Genomic DNA, 18968 nt, shown 5'->3' with positions numbered 1-18968 from the left:
TGTGTAAACAATACTCAAAATGCCGGACATTTGAGGCATTTATGAAACCCCGCCCTGACAGCCCCGCAAAAAATGACATGTCCGGTGAAAAGAGGACGTATGGTCAGTCTATACGTAGCCCGTTAGCTGCTAGCATGTTTGCAAAAGAGGACTAGCAGCGATCGGTTTCACCGGACGTGAAACTGATCTGGGCTAGGTACTGACCATACGTCCTCTTTTCACCGGACATGTCATCTTTTGCAGGACTGTCGGGCGGTGTTTCTTAAATGCCTCAAATGTCCGGCATTTTGAGTTAGGGTTGCGTGTATTTTCAATGTACGTTCAGGGTTAAAAAGGTTAAAAACACAACAAATTGTGCGTGCAGCAGCATTCGTGAGGGAGGGGGAGAGACAAAGAGAGCGAGAGAGTTATGATAAACGTGCATGCGTCGTCAGGCTCTGCTTTTTATCCATACATTTATCAGATTAAATTTTTTATTATCTATAGCAGGGGTGTCAAAAGTGTGCATTTTTGTAACATTTTCCTTGTTTTATTTGGCAAGTTGAAAGAACATGGCGCCAGTATGCTGGTTTTTTTTCAATAAAATACTGGAAAGGATAGAAATGTAGTTTGTCTCTTTTATCCGATTATTAATCGATTAATCGATTATCAAATTAATCGTTAGTTGCAGCCCTACTGTAAACACTGACTCCATTGGAAAATGCCACTTTAATAAAACAAAAGGTGTAACAGCTCCACTTTAATGTGGACAAATACATTTTAATTAGAGATGTCCGATAATGTTTTTTTTGCCGATATTGTTCAACTCTTAATTACCGATTCCAATATCAACCAATACCGAAATATACAGTCGTGGAATTAACACATTATTATGCCTAATTTTGTTTTGATGCCCCGCTGGATGCATTAAACAATGTAACTTTACCATGAATTGATTAACGTGGACCCCGACTTAAACAAGTTGAAAAACTTTTTCGGGTGTTACCATTTAGTGGTCAATTGTACGGAATATGTACTGTACTGTGCAATCTACTAATACAAGTTTCAATCAATCAGTCAAAAACAAGGTTTTCCAAAATAAGAGAACAACTTCAACTCCAGTTATGGAAAAAAGTGCCAACATGGCACTGCCATATTTATTATTGAAGTCACAAAGTGCATTATTTTTTTTAACATGCCTCAAAACATCTTGGAATTTGGGACATGCTCTCCCTGAGATAATCCTAATACCCATTACAACTATGGGAAATACTATACTTTGACTTTCACAAAGTGCATTATTTTGTATTTTACATGCCTCAAAACAACAGCTACAAAAACAATGAAAGCACACAGCTTCAGTCCAGAGTATACTAGAGCATACTTGCCAACCTTGAGACCTCCGATTTCGAGAGATGGGGGGGGGCGAGGTTTGGTGGTAGCGGGGGGTGTATATTGTAGCATCCTGGAAGAGTTAGTGCTGCAAGGGGTTCTGGGTATTTGTTCGGTGTTGTGATGGTGTGTCTGGAATGATGCAGACCTAAGAAAATGCATATTGCTAGACGTTTTTTCATATAGGCGACATATTGATAAGGCAATATTTTCCAAAATGAGAAAAATAAAGCACCAGTTGAGACAAATCAACAAATCAATTGAATTTGTTTTAATCAACCCCTTAAATCATCCAGCAGCTATGAAATTATAAAACAATTAGGCTGAATAGACGATACGTGTAATATTTTTATATCTGACAGTCCATACTGTACGTGTTGAAACGCACACGGATGGAGGATTCTCTCTCCATCTTTTGCATGTGCAGCGCGATGACTTCATTTCTTACCGCCATTTGTGCGTAGCTGTGCCAGTTTTCACATACTTTATAGATGTGCTAAATATAAACGCAAAACAGCGGTCACAGAACAGTCACATCACTTTGCGAGTGCTGAATGTTTATATCTGCATCTTCTGCACATGTGCTGCATATACATACAGACAGAGATGCTAAATGGATTGCACTCTTTTATGATCATTTAAGAGACTCAATCGTCTGCACAATGGTTTAGTAGATCAGCTTTGCATGTGCTGTCAAGTTTGCACAAGTTTAAAAACAGGCAAACTTTTAGTAGCCCAGGCCCTAAGTGTATGTTTATTCCCTTCTTTCTTCAAACTCTTTGCTCATGCAAAATAAAACACCCAATTTAAATGAAAGAGAAATGATATTCAATCATGAATAATTAAAGTTAACCCACAGCAACCCTGTCACTAATCTGATTATTATTTTTTTAATGTAACGTTTGACAGTACTAGTGATGCCTGCATTTCCTCAGAATGACAAGATAACCTCATATCTGTCCCATGTTTTTCTATTCAGAGACCTCCAGAGAATCGGAGTGTCCCTGGCAGGACACCAGAAGAAAATTCTTACAAGCGTTCAGTCAATGAGACACCACATCGATGACCAGTCTCCGACTGAATCTGTGTAATTGCCATCTTCAAAACTGGTTGGTCTCCAGTCTTCAGGCAATTGAGTGGTTCACCTTTGCACGCTTGTTTTTAAGCTATGACTGCAGCCGTGCACACTTGATCCCTTTCCTTTTGTAATCAGACTTCTGTTTTATTCTCTGCTCTTCCATTTAGCATCAGAGATCAATACCAACTTAGGAAGCGATTAACAGCACATTTGCAAGAGCCAATGTACTGTAAGGTCAGCATGATCTTGAAGTGGTGGAATAACGACAGGCATCTTTCCAAACCCTGATCTGATCTGCCCTGAAAAGACTACGATCATAAAAACGTGTTTCCGTTCGTCTATCTTTCCACACAGCAATTTGTACCAACTGAACAGTTTGCTACTTAAGCAGGAATCACACCAACATAGGAAAATGTCCATGAACAATTGTATGGTGTTGTGTGAATAACAAAAACAGGCCAAAAAGCCTTTTTAAGGGTTTCTTGTGTACAAATCTATAAAAGACTACTTCATTGTCTCTGTGACAACTGCCACGGTTGAAAGAACCTAAGTTTAAAGGGACTGTGTCAATCTATCTTCATATTGAAGAGTCTGTACATATTCGCCTAAGGGATGTTTATTTCCTATTTCCTGATTTGTTGATAATTATTTATACCGTTCTTTTCCTAAGAAAAATGAAACAAAAGGCTTCATACAACCCCTGGTTAAAAAAATGTAATCACATGACTTGGAGGGTGAACGTTCAGTGGTTTAATTTTGAAGAAAAAAAACAGATATCCAGTGTGACACAAAACGATAGTCATTTCAACTGGCAACTGTCTGAAACACTAAAAGGAAACACAAATATACAATGTGGTAATCAGTAACAGTTTCATTTTGACATGTATCATGGATTGATAGGAATCATAGCTCCAACACTAGAAACGTTGATTGAAATAAAGAAGAAGATTATCAAACTTCTTCAAGAATGTAAAGGATGTTGATTGTTCACAGTCAGCTGTGTGTAAAATCTGGGTCAAGTACAAACAACATGGGAAGGTTGTGAAAGGCAACCATACTGGTAGACCAGGTAAAACATCAAAGCACCAAGACAGAAAACTTAAGCAATAAATATGTCTGGAAAACAGAAAATGCACAGCTAAACAAACGACAAACAAATGGGCAGAAACTGTCGTCACGGTCTGTTTACTGAACTGTAAGAACACAGAAAAGCTAAAACAAGCCACTTTTAACACCTTAACAGAAAGAAACAAGGTTACATTGGACTAAGGAAAAGCAGTCGTGGACTGTGGATGACTGGATGAAAGTCCTATCGCGAATCTGAATTTGGGCAAGGTGATGTTGCTGAAACTTTTGTTTGATTTATTGAAGACGACTGTCTAAAGAAAACATGCACATTTCCACTGAGGGGCTGAATTTCAGTTAATGGCACTGGAGAGATGGGTGCCATTCATCTTCAATAAATGCACACGTTACCTTTGCATTTTGGACACTTTTCTTATTCCTTTAACGGAAAGATGTTTGGGGATGATGACACCATTTTTCAAGATGATAATGCATCTTGTTATAGAAAAAAACTGTGAAAACTTTCCTAGATGAAAGATACATAGGGTCAATGCCATCAATCCATCTTCTTCCGCTTATCCGAGGTCGGGTCGCCGGGGGCAGCAGCCTAAGCAGGGAAGCCCAGACTTCCCTCTCCCCAGCCACTTCGTCCAGCTCCTTCCGGGAGATCCCGAGGCGTTCCAAGGGCAACCGGGAGACATAGTCTTCCCAACGTGTCCTGGGTCTTCCCCGTGGCCTCCTACCGGTCGGACGTGCCCTAAACACCTCCCTAGGGAGGTGTTCGGGTGACATCCGAACCACCTCCTCTGGCTTTTCTCGATGTGGAGCAGCAGTGGCTTCACTTTGAGCTCCCCCCGGATGGCAGAGTTTGTCACCCTATCTCTAAGGTAGCGCCCCCCCCCCCCACCCGGCGGAGAAAACTCATTTCGGCTGCTTGTACCCGTGATCTTGTCCTTTCGGTCATAATCCAATGCTCATGACCATAGGTGTAGATGGGTTCGTAGATCGACCGGTAAATTGAGAGCTTTGCCTTCCGGCTCAGCTCCTTATTCACCACAACGGATCGATACAGCGTCCGCATTACTGAAGATGCCGCACCGATCTGCCTGTCGATCTCACGATCCACTCTTCTCTCACTCGTGACACAAGACTCCGAGGTACTTGAACTCCTCCACATGGGGCATGGTCTCCTCCCCAACCCGGAGATGGCACTCCACCCTTTTCCGGGCTAAAACCATGGACTCGGATTTGGAGGAGCTGATTCTCATCCCAGTCGCTTCACACTGGGCTGCGAACCGATCCAGTGAGAGCTGAAGATCCTGGCCAGATGAAGCCATCAGGACCACATCATCTGCAAAAGCAGAGACCTAGGTCAATGCCATGGCCTGCAAATAGTCCATATCTCAATCCAATTGAAAATCTGTGTTGGAAATGGAAGAAAATACTCCATGACGAAAGTCCAACCTGCAAAGCTGATCTGACAACAGCAATCAGAGATAGTTGAAGCAAGAGTGATGAAGTGTACCGTTTGTCACTCGTTAAGTCCATGCCTTAGAAACTGCTAGCTGTTTTAAAAGGTGCAACAAAGTACTTTGTTGTAGTGTTTTTAGTTTATGATTCCATAATATTTTCCCCAGAATTTAGTGATTCCAAATGTTTTACTGTTGACTGAAACTTCCAGACTACAATTTTTTTATTTTTATTTTTTATTTTAGTGTTTCTTAAAGCCAGAAAGTTGCCGTTTGATGGAAGCTTTGAGTCATGTCGGCTATCTGCATTTTTTTCTACAAAATCAAACAACTGAAAGAACATTCTCCAAGTCTGGTAATTCCATACATTTTTCAGGAGTTGTATTTTTTTCGATGCATTACGTGACGCCATGATCAGATCACCTCTTCCATGCAAGGAGCTCGTAAGGCCTGGCCTGCTTAGACAAGTAATTCATTAAATTAGCCCAAGGAGGGTCTAAGTGGAGCTAATTATAGATCAGCAAAAGGAAGTACTTAATATAAAATTTAAAAAAACGGAAAGATCACAGCAGGTTGGAAGGAGGGAAAGAAAAAATTAAGGAAGAACACGCCACAAGTAACATGCGCATCTGCTGTCAAATCCCATTTCTTCCACTCATGTACAGCTTCCATCCATGTTTTTACTAGGCAGGAGGAGGCCTTCGCATCAAACAGTTATTTTCTACTCACGAGCCGCCCGATTTTTAGTCAATCAGGAGTTGTTGTTTTTTCACAGTAATTTAGCACATTTATTCAAAATAAAAAAATCACTTGCACATAAGTATTCACAGCCTTTGCTCAATACTTTGTCGATGCACCTTTGGCAGCAATTATAGTCTTAAGTCTTTTTGAATACGGTGCCACGTGTACAGATACATTCTGGATTAAAAACAGCGCTTCCCTTCCAACCTGATGGAGCTTGAGAGGTGTTTGCAAAGAAAAATTGGGAAAAGAAGAACGGGCCCAAAGATAGGTGTGCCAAGCTTGTGGCATCGTATTCAAAAAGTCTTGAAGCTGTCATTTCTGACAAAGGTGCATATTGAGCAAATGCTGTGAATACTTATGTATAGAGATGTCCGATAATATCGGCCTGCCGATAAATGCGTTAAAATGTAATATCGGAAATTATCGGTATCTGGTTTTTTATTATCTGTATCGTTTTTTTGTTTTTTTGTTTTTTTTTATTAAATCAACATAAAAAACACAAGATACACTTACAATTAGTGCACCAACCCAAAAAACCTTCCTCCCCCATTTACACTCATTCACACAAAAGGGTTGTTTCTTTCTGTTATTAATATTCTGGTTCCTACATTATATATCAATATATGTCAATACAGTCTGCAAGGGATACAGTCCGTAAGCACACATGATTGTGCGTGCTGCTGGTCCACTAATAGTACTAACCTTTAACAGTTAATTTTACTAATTTTCATTAATTACTAGTTTCAATGTAACTGTTTTTATATCGTTTTACTTTCTTTTTTATTCAAGAACATGTTTTTAATTTATTTATCTTATTTTATTTTATAATCTTTTTTAAAAAGTACCTTATCTTCACCATACCTGGTTGTCCAAATTAGGCATAATAATGTGTTAATTCCATGACTGTATATATCGATTGATATCGGTATCAGTTGATATCGGTATCGGTAATTAAAGAGTTGGACAATTTCGGAATATCGGCTATCGACAAAAAGCCATTATCGGACATCCCTACTTATGTACATGTGTATTTGTATTTTTTATTTGCCTTTCTCCCGAGTGCAGCTGAGATAGGCTTCAGCCCCCAAAATGAATTTATCCCATTTTGGAATAAGGCTGTAACATAACAAAATGTGTAAAAAGTGAAGCGCTGTACATAAAGGTACGAGTTTGGGGTGAAAGATGTTCAACCAGAAACCGAAACCCTGTTTAGAAAATAATTCTAAATGAACTGTAATACAACTGGTGAACATCCATGACCTGTACTTTCAGTGTTCTTTGGGGAAATGGAACACTTCACGGACAACCTGTATTGTCGATGACTATAGCCAACACGTTTGATTAGGAAGTCACAAAGTAGTTCTCATCTGCATCTTTTTTTCAAAAGGTTTTTATTTGTATCCTGACTGAAATCAGTGTTTGGTCTAACAGCACTGTTTATGACAAGCTTTACAGCTTTTTGTTATTTCTTCATGACCTTGCAAATATTCCGAACACACCGTTTTCCACTCCCCACAAAAGCTCCACGGGTGTGAACAGATCTCTCATGTGTTGCCTGGCAACCTTAAAGTGTTAAAAAAAAACAAAAAAAACTCCAGGCTGGAATTTGTTTAGATGAACTAGGAGAGTGTCCGTTACTACACACCTTTTGAAGGAACACTTTCTTTGTTTGTATGCTGGAAGGTTCCGTAGACGTGGCACCAGTAAGCTCATGGAAGACACAAACAAAAAGATGTGAAATAACGTGTGTAGTTCTGTGTGATCGGCCTGTTACTAAAAAGATTGGATTTCAAAGAGCTCACATGTCACTGTGCGAGTGAAAATAAACAACATGAGTTTTGCTGCAACAGAATATCTCAGGAATACGATGGATGTGATTTATGTTGACGTTGATGGGCAAATGTGATCTTAATCTCATGCACTATGTCAAGCTATGATGCATTAATAACTCAGACATTAATATGAGTGTTTCTGGGAGAGAAAAAAAGTTTTACGTGGACGTGAAATTCACCGAAACTCCACATCACAAAATAAGTATTTATGTAAAAAGTGTTTATGTTATGTCTGTAATAAATGTCTGCTTGTATCTTCCAGTTTAGTTTAAAAAGTTGAGAGCTTTGCCAGTCTGAATCAACACCAAACAACATTGTTGAATGTATGTTTTTTTACGTGCTTTATGCTTGTAAATATTCTCTATTATCCTTTGTATTCACAGAGCACCGAATTTATCGCAACTTCACAGTTCAGGTTGTCTTAATTGACTGAGTTCATGCGCAAAGACTTAGATCAGGGGTCCCCAAACTTTTGGACTCAGGGGCCGAATTGGGTTAAAACAATTTGGCCGGGGGCTGGGCTATATATATATAAATATATATATATATATATATATATATATATATATATATATAAAATTAGTGTGTATATATGTGTGTGTGTGTATATATGTGTGTGTGTGTGTATATATATATATATATATATATATATATATATATATATATATTTATAATTAGTGTGTGTATATATGTGTGTGTGTGTATATATATATAATTAGTGTGTGTGTGTGTATATATATATATATATAAATATATATATATGGTGTGTATATGTATATATGTATGTATATGAATATATATGTGTGTGTATATTTGTGTATTTCTATACATGTATGTGCATATATAGATGTGTATATATGTATGTGTGTGTATATATATATAAATATATATATGTATGTGTATATATATATGTATGTATATATATATATGTATATATATATATACACGTATGTATATATATATATATATATATGTATATATATATATATATTCCTCGCGCACTAATTGACTGAAAGAGTGCACACTTGATGTCACGTTATCGATGAAAAAATGCATTTTTAGACCTTATGATTTGCCTGAGCGGCTAGGAGACACTGAGCGTAACAAGCAGTAGAAAATGGATCAGAAAGGACAGATTTAAAAAAAAATTATAACTAAAGAAAAAAAAAAGTGTTTTTTGGGGTTTTTTTAAACTTGGACGCTGGCGGGCCGGATCCGGCCCATGGGCTGTAGTTTGCGGACCCCTGGACGAGATAAACAGCGCTAGTCTGAGGGGATGGTATAGCTGGGACCCAAATATTTCTCCTCTTAGGTAGTGACATACCCCAACAAAAGTTGGTTCAGTCTTTTGGAATTTTCCACTATAGCTTCCACAGTTGTTTTGCATCTCAAAAGAATGAAACAATTTTCTTGTTGAGGCATGCCATCACCTTCCAGCGTAACTCCTTGGGTCCTACACCATCCCCTGAAACTAAAACTCTCATATCTCGTCTGTTTGTTTTTTTTTAAACCTGTTCTGTCCAGCCATATGGGCAAATAACATTGTGGATGTAAGTGCAAAGACGTGCACCTGGGGATAGGTTGATTGTCAACACTAAATGTTGTCTACCTGCGCGACTCCAGGAGGGAAAAGCGGTAGAAAATTGGATGGATAGATAGTGTCTAAATGCACGTATCTTCTGTACAGATTTACTTTACAAAAGAGAAGTGTGGGTCACTTCTTATGTTGCATTATTTGTCTTTAACTTTATTACATGTTCAGATTTATTTAGTGTTTGCCGCCACCGAACCGGATCAGGAGGGGATAAGACAGAGCGAGACAACATACCAATATTCTTTAAAAAATTAATTAGTGAAGTAACAATAATAATACAGTATTGGCAATTAATTACACTGTCCTATCTAGTATTTGCGCATGAACCAATAAAGTGAGGCAAAATGTATTTCCGAACAGACCAGTTGTGATCAACTCAATACCCCGATTGAATGATGTGTTTGATACTTTGCAAATTGAAAGCTAATTTGTTAATATCAGCCTATTTGATGGTTGACCAGGTATCCTGTATCACAACACTTCTGTTGTATGTTGTACAAAAACTGAAGCACTGTTATGTTCATATGAAACTATTTTTCGGCACCTTGAACATTATGTCTCACCGTGATGCAACTGCACAAACAAACTGCAACCTTACAGGAAACCATTTTGATACCCTTTAAAGTAGGGGTCCCCAAAATACGCCCCGCGGCCCGCCAGCGTCCAAAATCCGGCCTGCGGGAAGTCCCAAGTTAAAAAAAAAAAGTTATTATTATTTATTTTTTTTATTTTATTTTTTTTTTTTAATCTGTCCTTTCTAATCCATTTTCTACCGTTTGTTACTCTCGGTGTCTCCTAGACTATCAGGAAAATCATATTGTCTAAAAATGTATATACTTTATATATACTGTATATATATATACATATACACGTATGTATATATATATATATATATATATATATATATATATATATATATATATATATATATATATATATATATATATATATATATATATATCCAGCCCGGCCCCCGGCTAAATTGTTTCAACCCAATGCGGCCCCCTAGTCAAAAAGTTTGGGTACCCCTGCTGTAAAGCACCAGTACAGTACAGTACATTTTTGTGCAAAGCATTTTTTAAAGACATGTCCTAGTCCTAAAATTAATAATCAAGCCGTTATTACCTGATAAATCAGGGGTATCCAAAGTGAGGCCCGGGGGCTATTTGCGGCCCGCAGCGGGATTTTTATTGACCCGTGACACATTCTATAGACAAACTAAACAGGTCCAAAATTAGAACAAAAAACTCAATCAATCAAATTAGAACAAAAAACTATGAAAAATTCAACGGGACCAAATCCCCCCAAAATGGGACCTGAAAACCAAAATTGCCGACAACCTGAGCGTCTTACTGTATAAGGTCTTTGATGATTTCCGTGTGTCCTGTCATGAAAAAGTGTACACATTTCTTGTGAGACATATGTTTTTGAGTGTACTAAAGCCCTCAAAAGCGCTTCAGTTGACGTTATAATAGCAATATTAGTAAATACAAGCTTACTTCAGAGCACAGTTAACATAAATACAAATAAAATCATTATTAAAATAATCATGAATGATTTCATTGCTTTGTTATTTATAACACAAAGCTAAGATGTAGAAGTGTTTTTCAAATGTTAGCATATGTTCACCTACATTGTTTTGGTTTAAGTAGTTTTCATATACAAAATGTATAGAAGAGGCCCTCGCATCCTTCATTTTTTCTCTATGTGGCCCTCGCTTGGAAATGTTTGGACACCTCTGTGATAAATGGTCAATCCTCAAGTTTGTATTCTCAGAATGTAAGTAACCCTACAGGGAAAAAAAATCTGCCAGAATGTACTCATTATATTGACTATTACATTTTTTGATGGGACATCTGTTGATTTTGGGATAAAGTATTGAATTAATAATAATTATTCAACGGAAAAGTTACCTCTTTACAAGAAACAAGATACATTTGAGCCTCCTGTTGTTTTCATGGTGTGACACCAACCAAAAAAAACACTTATTATCTATTCTTCTAAATCAGTGGTTCTTAACCTTGTTGGAGGTACCGAACCCCACCAGTTTCATATGCGCATTCACCAAACCCTTCTTTAGTGAAAAATAAAATGTTTTTTTTTTTCAAATTCAAGACAAAGTTATATGTTTTTGGTAACACTTTAGTATGGGGAACATATTCTAAGTAACAAAGACTTAATTTAGAGTTATTTGGTTAGGGTTAGAGGGTTAGGGTTATAATAAGGCCATGCCGAATAAGGTAATAATAATAATACCTGGGATTTATATAGCGCTTTTCTAAGTACCCAAAGTCGCTTTACATGTAGAACACATCATTCATTCACACCTGGTGGTGGTAAGCTACTTTTATAGCCACAGCTGCCCTGGGGTAGACTGACGGAAGCGTGGCTGCAATTTGCGCCAACGGCCCCTCCGACCACCACCTATCATTCATCATTCAATTCACCGGTGTGAGTGGCACCAGGGGCAAAGGGTGAAGTGTCCCGCCCAAGGACACAACGGCAGCGATTTTTGGATGGTAAGAGGCGGGGAGCGAACCTGCAACCCTCAGGTTTCTGGCACGGTTGCTCTACCCACTACGCCATGCCGCCCCAGTCAGGGGTATTAATAAGCACTTAATAATGACTAGTTAAGAGCCAATATGTTACTAATTTGCATGTTAATAAGCAACTAATTAATGGTGAATATGTTCCCCATACTAAAGTGTTACCATGTTTTTTTACTGGTGCACAAAATGAACCCTGCATGAACATCACCTTGTTCAAACAACAAAACCAACACAGTGCGTAAACTCACCACAAATTACACACCTGCAAATCAGTGTGACTTCTGCTGTTGCCGTATCCGTAATACGCCGATAGGGAGAAGTTTTTATTTACACGATGAGTCGGGTGTGTCTTGACCTTCGCCGAACCCCTGAGGCCAACTCACCGAACCCCAAGTGTTCGATTGAACCCAGGTTAAGAACCACTGTTCTTAAATACTCTGGGGGCTTACTTGTTACCGGGCAAAGTTCATTGGGTTCATAGAGTCCTTGATACGCACCAAAATAGCTCCATCATCAAAACATGTGCAGGAGTCTACTTTAATGAGCCTGTTTCTGTGCAGTATATTGATGATAATAAATCATACTGAACAAATACATATTGTGTTGAGAAGGCCTGCAAGGGGATGTGTCAGACAGAAGTTTTTTGAGCTGAGATTGGACGGTGCTCGTGCCTTGCTCAATGGCATCTCGGCAGTAGATTGGAAGCGCAATTCTACTTGCAATTTTGTTTTCTCCAGAGCGGGACTCAAAACGAAGGCACTTCTGTTCCAAAGTCCTTATGAACTGAGGCACTGCCTGACAATTCAGCTTGCTCAAAATGTTTTGGTTTAGCATCACTGAATACATATTTCAGCAAGTGTCATGTGTTCCTCGTCTTTTCTCGACAGTAATATTCATGTCATTACTTTCACAGTATTAAAAAAAAAAAAATAGACCGAATAATTAAAATGGTTTCTTGATGTGCAAATACGGTTTTTGCCTTTTAAATAATTACTTCCCATTTGTGTTCTTTCTAATTGTTGACTGTCAAACTTTTAAGGATGCACTTTTTGTTTGTAGTATAAAAGAAAAAACAGCTCCACGAGAGCCACGGTCTGTCTTAATATTTTCTCCTGCGATACTGTTTTAAGTGTTACTGATCAATCGGTGAAAGCATCCACTGTAATGTATAACAGCACTGTACTATAATGTGTGTATGCACATGCCTGTAAATTACTGAGTCGTGCACATGTGGAAATGTATTATACTTTGTTCAGTGTACTTGAATACATGTTTGTACATGGTGAGTGTGCAGGTTTGTGGTCGTTAACTTTTTGAATCGTACATTTACAATGCACCGTTGGTCAATAAAATCAATCAAGCTGTGAAAATCAGTGTTGAAGTTTGCAAGAAAGAAACTGAAGCCATGTGTTATTCTTTTCTGAAAAGGTCTCATTCTATACTGTTTTTTTCAACATTTCTTTACTGAGTTTTAGAGGTCCCATAAGAGTGTATTCATGTGTCCAAAATCCCAAAATAGCCCCGACAGGTATTTGTTCTCGTTGGATCTGATCAGTGTTGTTAAACAAATCATGTTATGCTGCAAAAGAGACACTACGCACTCAAGATGTGACGTTTGTGAACGAGTCGAGTCTTTCAAACTGCTATTTTTAAGTGAACGATGAGAAGTGATTCGCAGTTGTGAGCCATTTTATATGCTAATTGCCCACTCTGCCTTCATAAACGCGCCATCTAAGGACCCTTCTACGCTAAGGCTATCCTTATCCCACCTAACCTTATCCTTGCCCACACACACACAATGGTCGTTTAAGGCCCCCTCCCCCCTCCGTCCGCCGACGCAACGCAACCTAATACGCATGCACGGAAAATGCGCACGTCTTTAGTCACCTCCAGTTTTGCTTTGTGTGCAAGTTCTTAAATTAAATTAAACTTATCTGAACAATATCCAGTGTTGTGGTATTTCAATTAACTGGAATCCAGTGCGCTGTGGGGCCCTATTGTAGTGAATCACACCTGAGCCATCATAAATTAATCAAATCTTTATTGGACATGTGGAAGTAAACAATGTGATGAAGAACATTTTACAAACCCCGTTTCCATATGAGTTGGGATAATTGTGTTAGATGTAAATATAAACGGAATACAATGATTTGCAAATCCTTTTCAACCCATATTCAGTTGAATGCACTACAGAGACAACATATTTGATGTTCAAACTCATAAACTTTATTTTTATTTTTATTGCAAATAATAATTAACTTAGAATTTCATGGCTGCAACACGTGCCAAAGTAGTTGGGAAAGGGCATGTTCACCACTGTGTTACATCACCTTTTCTTTTAACAACACTCAATAAATGATTTGGAACTGAGGAAACTAATTGTTGAAGCTTTGAAAGTGGAATTCTTTCCCATTCTTGTTTTATGTAGAGCTTCAGTCGTTTAACAGTCCGGGGTCTCCGCTGTCGTATTTTACGCTTCATAATGCGCCACACATTTTCGATGGGAGACAGGTCTGGACTGCAGGCGGGCCAGGAAAGTACCCACACTCTTTTTTTACGAAGCCACGCTGTTGTAGCACGTGCTGAATGTGGCTTGGCATTGTCTTGCTGAAATGAGCAGGGGCGTCCATGAAAAAGACGGCGCTTAGATGGCAGCATATGTTGTTCCAAAACCTGTATGTACCTTTCAGCTTTAATGTTGCCTTCACAGATGTGTAAGTTACCCATGCCTTGGGCACTAATGCACCCCCATTTCATCACAGATGCTGGCTTTTGAACTTTGCGTCGATAACAGTCTGGATGGTTCGCTTCCCCTTTGTTCCGGATGACACGATGTCGAATATTTCCAAAAACAATTTGAAATGTGAACTCGTCAGACCACAGAACACTTTTCCACTTTGCATCAGTCCATCTTAGATGATCCTGGGCCAAGGGAAGCCGGCGGCGTTTCTGGATGTTGTTGATAAATGGCTTTCACTTTGCATAGTAGAGCTTTAACTTGCACTTACAGATGTAGCGACGAACTGTATTTAGTGACAGTGGTTTTCTGAAGTGTTCCTGAGCCCATGTGGTGATATCCTTTAGAGATTGATGTCGGTTTTTGATACAGTGCCGTCTGAGGGATCGAAGGTCACGGTCATTCAATGTTGGTTTATGGCCATGCCGCTTACGTGGAGTGATTTCTCCAGATTCTCTGAACTTTTTGATGATATTATGGACCGTAGATGTTGAAATCCCTAAATTTCTTGCAATTGCACTTTAAGAAACGTTGTTCTTAAACTGTTTGACTATTTGCTCACGCAGTTGTGGACAAAGGGGTGTACCTCGCCCCATCCTTTCTTATGAAAGACTGAGCATTTTTTGGGAAGCTGTTTTTATACCCAATCATGGCACCCACCTGTTCCCAATTAGCCTGCACACCTGTGGGATGTTCCAAATAAGTGTTTGATGAGCATTCCTCAACTTTATCAGTATTTATTGCCACCTTTCCCAACTTCTTTGTCACGTGTTGCTGGCATCAAATTCTAAAGTTAATGATTGTTTGCAAAAAAAAAAAATGTTTATCAGTTTAAACATCAAATATATATATATATCTATATAGACGTTGAGTCCGCGACATACATGGCGGACAATAACTGATACAGTCTGCTTTGCCAGTCCAAATGCATTTGATGTTTTCCGTCGTCTTCCCTCGACAGCCAGGTGATAGAAAGCACATGCTACCTTTTTTTATTACATTCGGGGGGAACCCGCATTCTCGTTGACTCTCCTTCGACAATTGGACAAAGTTTTTCGGTAAGTAGAGTCACAGCTGACCTGGACATTTGTAAGTTCTCTTGCCGTCTGAGATGTGTTGTATCCGAAATAGCTGCAATCGCACGTTTTCTTCTCTTAAGGTTTTAGTGTGTGATTTCCACAAGCGTCTGTACATGTAGAAGAATGAGAAACACGGGCATGTCTGGATGACTCGCCTCTATCTATCTAGTGGTTAGCTCCGGTTGTTATAAAGCTGGCTGTGGCGCGTTCGTTCTGACGTCACTTCCTGTGTGGGGCGCAGTCTTTCTGATGTCACTTCCTCTCCGAACTCAGTTTGTAAACAATCAATGAGTTCATACAAAGCTAAAAGCCGGAGATTCAAGAAAATACACGGCGCACTTACCCGTGTAAAAAATTATCCAAGGAGGGGAATCTTAAACGATGGTTTAGAGTGGCTGAAACGAGGGTTAGGCTAAATCATTATTTGTTCAAGGGGTTGTACGGCTTAGTGGATACATAGCCTAACTGGACAGACTAGAGCCACAATGACCAAAAAAAGCCCAGAATGAGACAATTACAAAGGTAACTTGGAAAAATTTGGATTAATTCTATTCAAACATTACCGTGCAAATTTGCATTCGAGTGTATTGCTTGGATTTACATGACGTCACGTTATATATGTGAGGTGGTCAAGCCAGCATCTGTTCCCAATAGGTACTAGGCGCCATTTCGCCTTTCTCGCAGAAAAATGCCCTATGCTTGCGTTGTTTTCGGCTCTACGGACTGGTCAAATCGCGAAAAGCATAAAGGTTTTTTCAGAGTTTCTCGAGAGGTAATCAAGAAGATTTTACAACACGACAATGAGAAAAGTGGCACTCACTCCAGTCCAAGGGAGCGGAGTCGAAGAATGCACGAGTTTGCAGTGATCACGTTGTTAAAGATTTGTTTGATATACTTTGGACTGGTATTGTCTTTGTATATATATATATATATATATATATATATATATATATATATATATATATATATATATATATATATACACCTCTTAAAACTAGGGATGTATACTGAGCAGTGTTGGGTTAGTTACTGAAAAACAGTAACTAGTTACAGTTACTAGTTACTTTATTTCAAAAGTAACTCAGTTACTAACTCAGTTACTTACACCAAAAAGTAATGCGTTACTGTGAAAAGTAACTATTTAGTTACTTCTTCTACTTTTTTTTTTTAAAGCTCCCATTAATGCCCTTTTAGCCTTCATTTTAGTACTGTTATTGCACTGGAGAATAATACAATCTGTTGATCAACTTGACATACATTTGCATCACTGAACTCTGCTAAGCAATGTGCTCTACATACAACACACAAAGACAAAGATATGTTTCAAAGGGCCAATTTATTTCAGGCCAGAACAAATTGACAAAACTATTTTAAATAGCTGCAACATAACATACATAAGTAACAAACAGCATAATAACACCAACACTAACACTAACCACGTTAAACCCAGATTCCGAACTAATAAAGGTCTTAACTCATTCTCTTTCTATGCCACTTCAATATGGAATGCACTCCCAACAGGTGTAAAAGAAAGGGCATCTCTATCCTCCTTCAAAACCGCACTAAAAGAACATCTCCAGGCAACTACAACCCTAAACTAACACCCTCCCTTCCACATAATACCTCTTCGGATTGTAAATAATCAAATGTAGACACTTTTTCTTAAGATTTCTGATCTCTCTCTCTGTGTCCACTACTTGCTGTACATATCCTACCAAGTCAGTCCTACACTGTTTCAATGTCCATTTCTCTGATGATGCAATTGTTGATGACTGAAGTGTTGATACCAAACAAACCTAACCCCCCCCCCCCCCCCTCCATATCCCACACCCCGGATTGTAAATAATGTAAATAATTCAATGTATATACCCTGATGATTATCTTGTGTGATGACTGTATTATGATGTTAGTATATATTTGATAGTATATATCTGTATCTGGACCCCGACTTAAACAAGTTAAAAAACTTATTTGGGTGTTACCATTTAGTGGTCAATTGTACGGAATATGTACTGTACTGTGCAATCTACTAGTAAAAGTTTCAATCAATCAATCAATCAATCAACAACATAGCTTGTAAAGCTGGCTTCACCTAAGGAAGGCACACGTGACATACACAGAGCCTAACCAGGCAGATTTGAATTGTTGTTTTGGGCAGTAGACGGGATCTTTGATCCAAGACACAACTTACATTTAACTAAAATGTTCTTTTCTTTGTGCTCGACAAAAGAAAAGAAGTGAGAATATCTCATACTTGCCAACCCTCCCGAATTTCACTGCCTCTCCCTGGGACAACCATTCTCCAAATTTCTGCCGATTTCCAGCCGGACTTAAGGCACGCCCCCTCCCGGTCTGTGCGGATCTGAGTGGGGACAGCCTGTCGTCACGTCCGCTTGGCCAACCAAAAAGTAACCACAGAACACTATACCGTATAGGCGTATAGTGTTCTGTGGTTACTTTTTTGTTGGCCAACGGTTGTATTGCGCACCCCCCTCCCCTCCCCTCCCCTCCCCTCCCCTTCCCACACTCAGACACACAGTCACACGCACACACAGAGAGCGCAAAGGAAGAATCAGAAGCACGTCTCTGCTTCGCTGGAATAAAACACACTCAGATCCTCAGTTTCTAGCCGATACTACATAAAAAGTAACGTAAAATAACGCAGTAACGCATCATGTAGTAACGGTAACTGAGTTATTGAATATAAAAAAATAACGCGTTAGATTACTAGTTTTTATTACTCAATATGACAGTATTACTGTAATACTTATTATTATTATTAGCCTTTATTTAACCAGGTAAAATCCCATTGAGATCAAAGATCTCTTTTCCAAGGGAGACCTGGCCAAGAGGGCAGCAGCAAGGTTACATTAAAAACAGTAAACAAATACATAAAACATCACATTTACAACATTAAAACCGCCGAAACTAACGGCGTTACAGTAACGCGTTACAAAGTAACGCGTTAGTCCCAACACTGATACTGAGTACCGTTATTTTTAGGTACCGGATCCCCATTGGGTCGGTCCATGTGGACCTTGAAAATTCTGGACTAATGATACTGCTATTGGTACTTTTTTATCCAGCTGACAGTCGTAGTTATGACACGTACGGCTGTCACATTCATTCAGGTGCCGCTGCAAAGCAAAGAAAAAACATCTGCAAAGCATAAAAAAGACATGATGGAAAAGCCAATTGGAGTTAACCTGTTCCCGCCCCACTTCCGGGTACGCGCAGGTAAACAGAATCATAGATTTACGTTTCAGCAGGATCGCGGACAGAATAAATGTTTGCTAAAAACAGGATCTAAATGCGGAAAGTTGCAAACATTGTCGTAATGGGACTGAGATGCTGTCTTTAAGAGGAAAAAGGGAAACATTTTTGCCGTGCATTTGAAAAACACTCACCTCCATGGAGCTGTGCCAGTCAGGGGTAATCACAAATAAGGAA

General features: G+C 38.9%; 1 protein-coding gene across 3 annotated transcripts in view; it reads left to right on the top strand.

Moving 5' to 3' along the window:
* Nucleotides 1-8073, top strand: part of LOC133616421 (ephrin type-B receptor 1-like) — a 256986-nt gene extending 248913 nt beyond the window's left edge. For all 3 annotated transcript variants that reach the window (XM_061975655.2, XM_061975657.2, XM_061975656.2), the window contains exon 20: nucleotides 2351-8073. In XM_061975655.2, the coding sequence (XP_061831639.1) occupies nucleotides 2351-2462 (112 nt within the window). In that variant the 3' untranslated portion in view covers nucleotides 2463-8073. The remainder of the gene's footprint in view (nucleotides 1-2350) is intronic.
* The last annotated feature ends 10895 nt before the right edge of the window (nucleotides 8074-18968 follow it).

Source organism: Nerophis lumbriciformis, linkage group LG14 (assembly GCF_033978685.3).
Source record: "Nerophis lumbriciformis linkage group LG14, RoL_Nlum_v2.1, whole genome shotgun sequence".
NCBI lineage: Eukaryota > Metazoa > Chordata > Actinopteri > Syngnathiformes > Syngnathidae > Nerophis > Nerophis lumbriciformis.
Note: the sequence above shows the minus strand (reverse complement) of the source record. Positions and strands in the feature narration are given on the sequence as shown.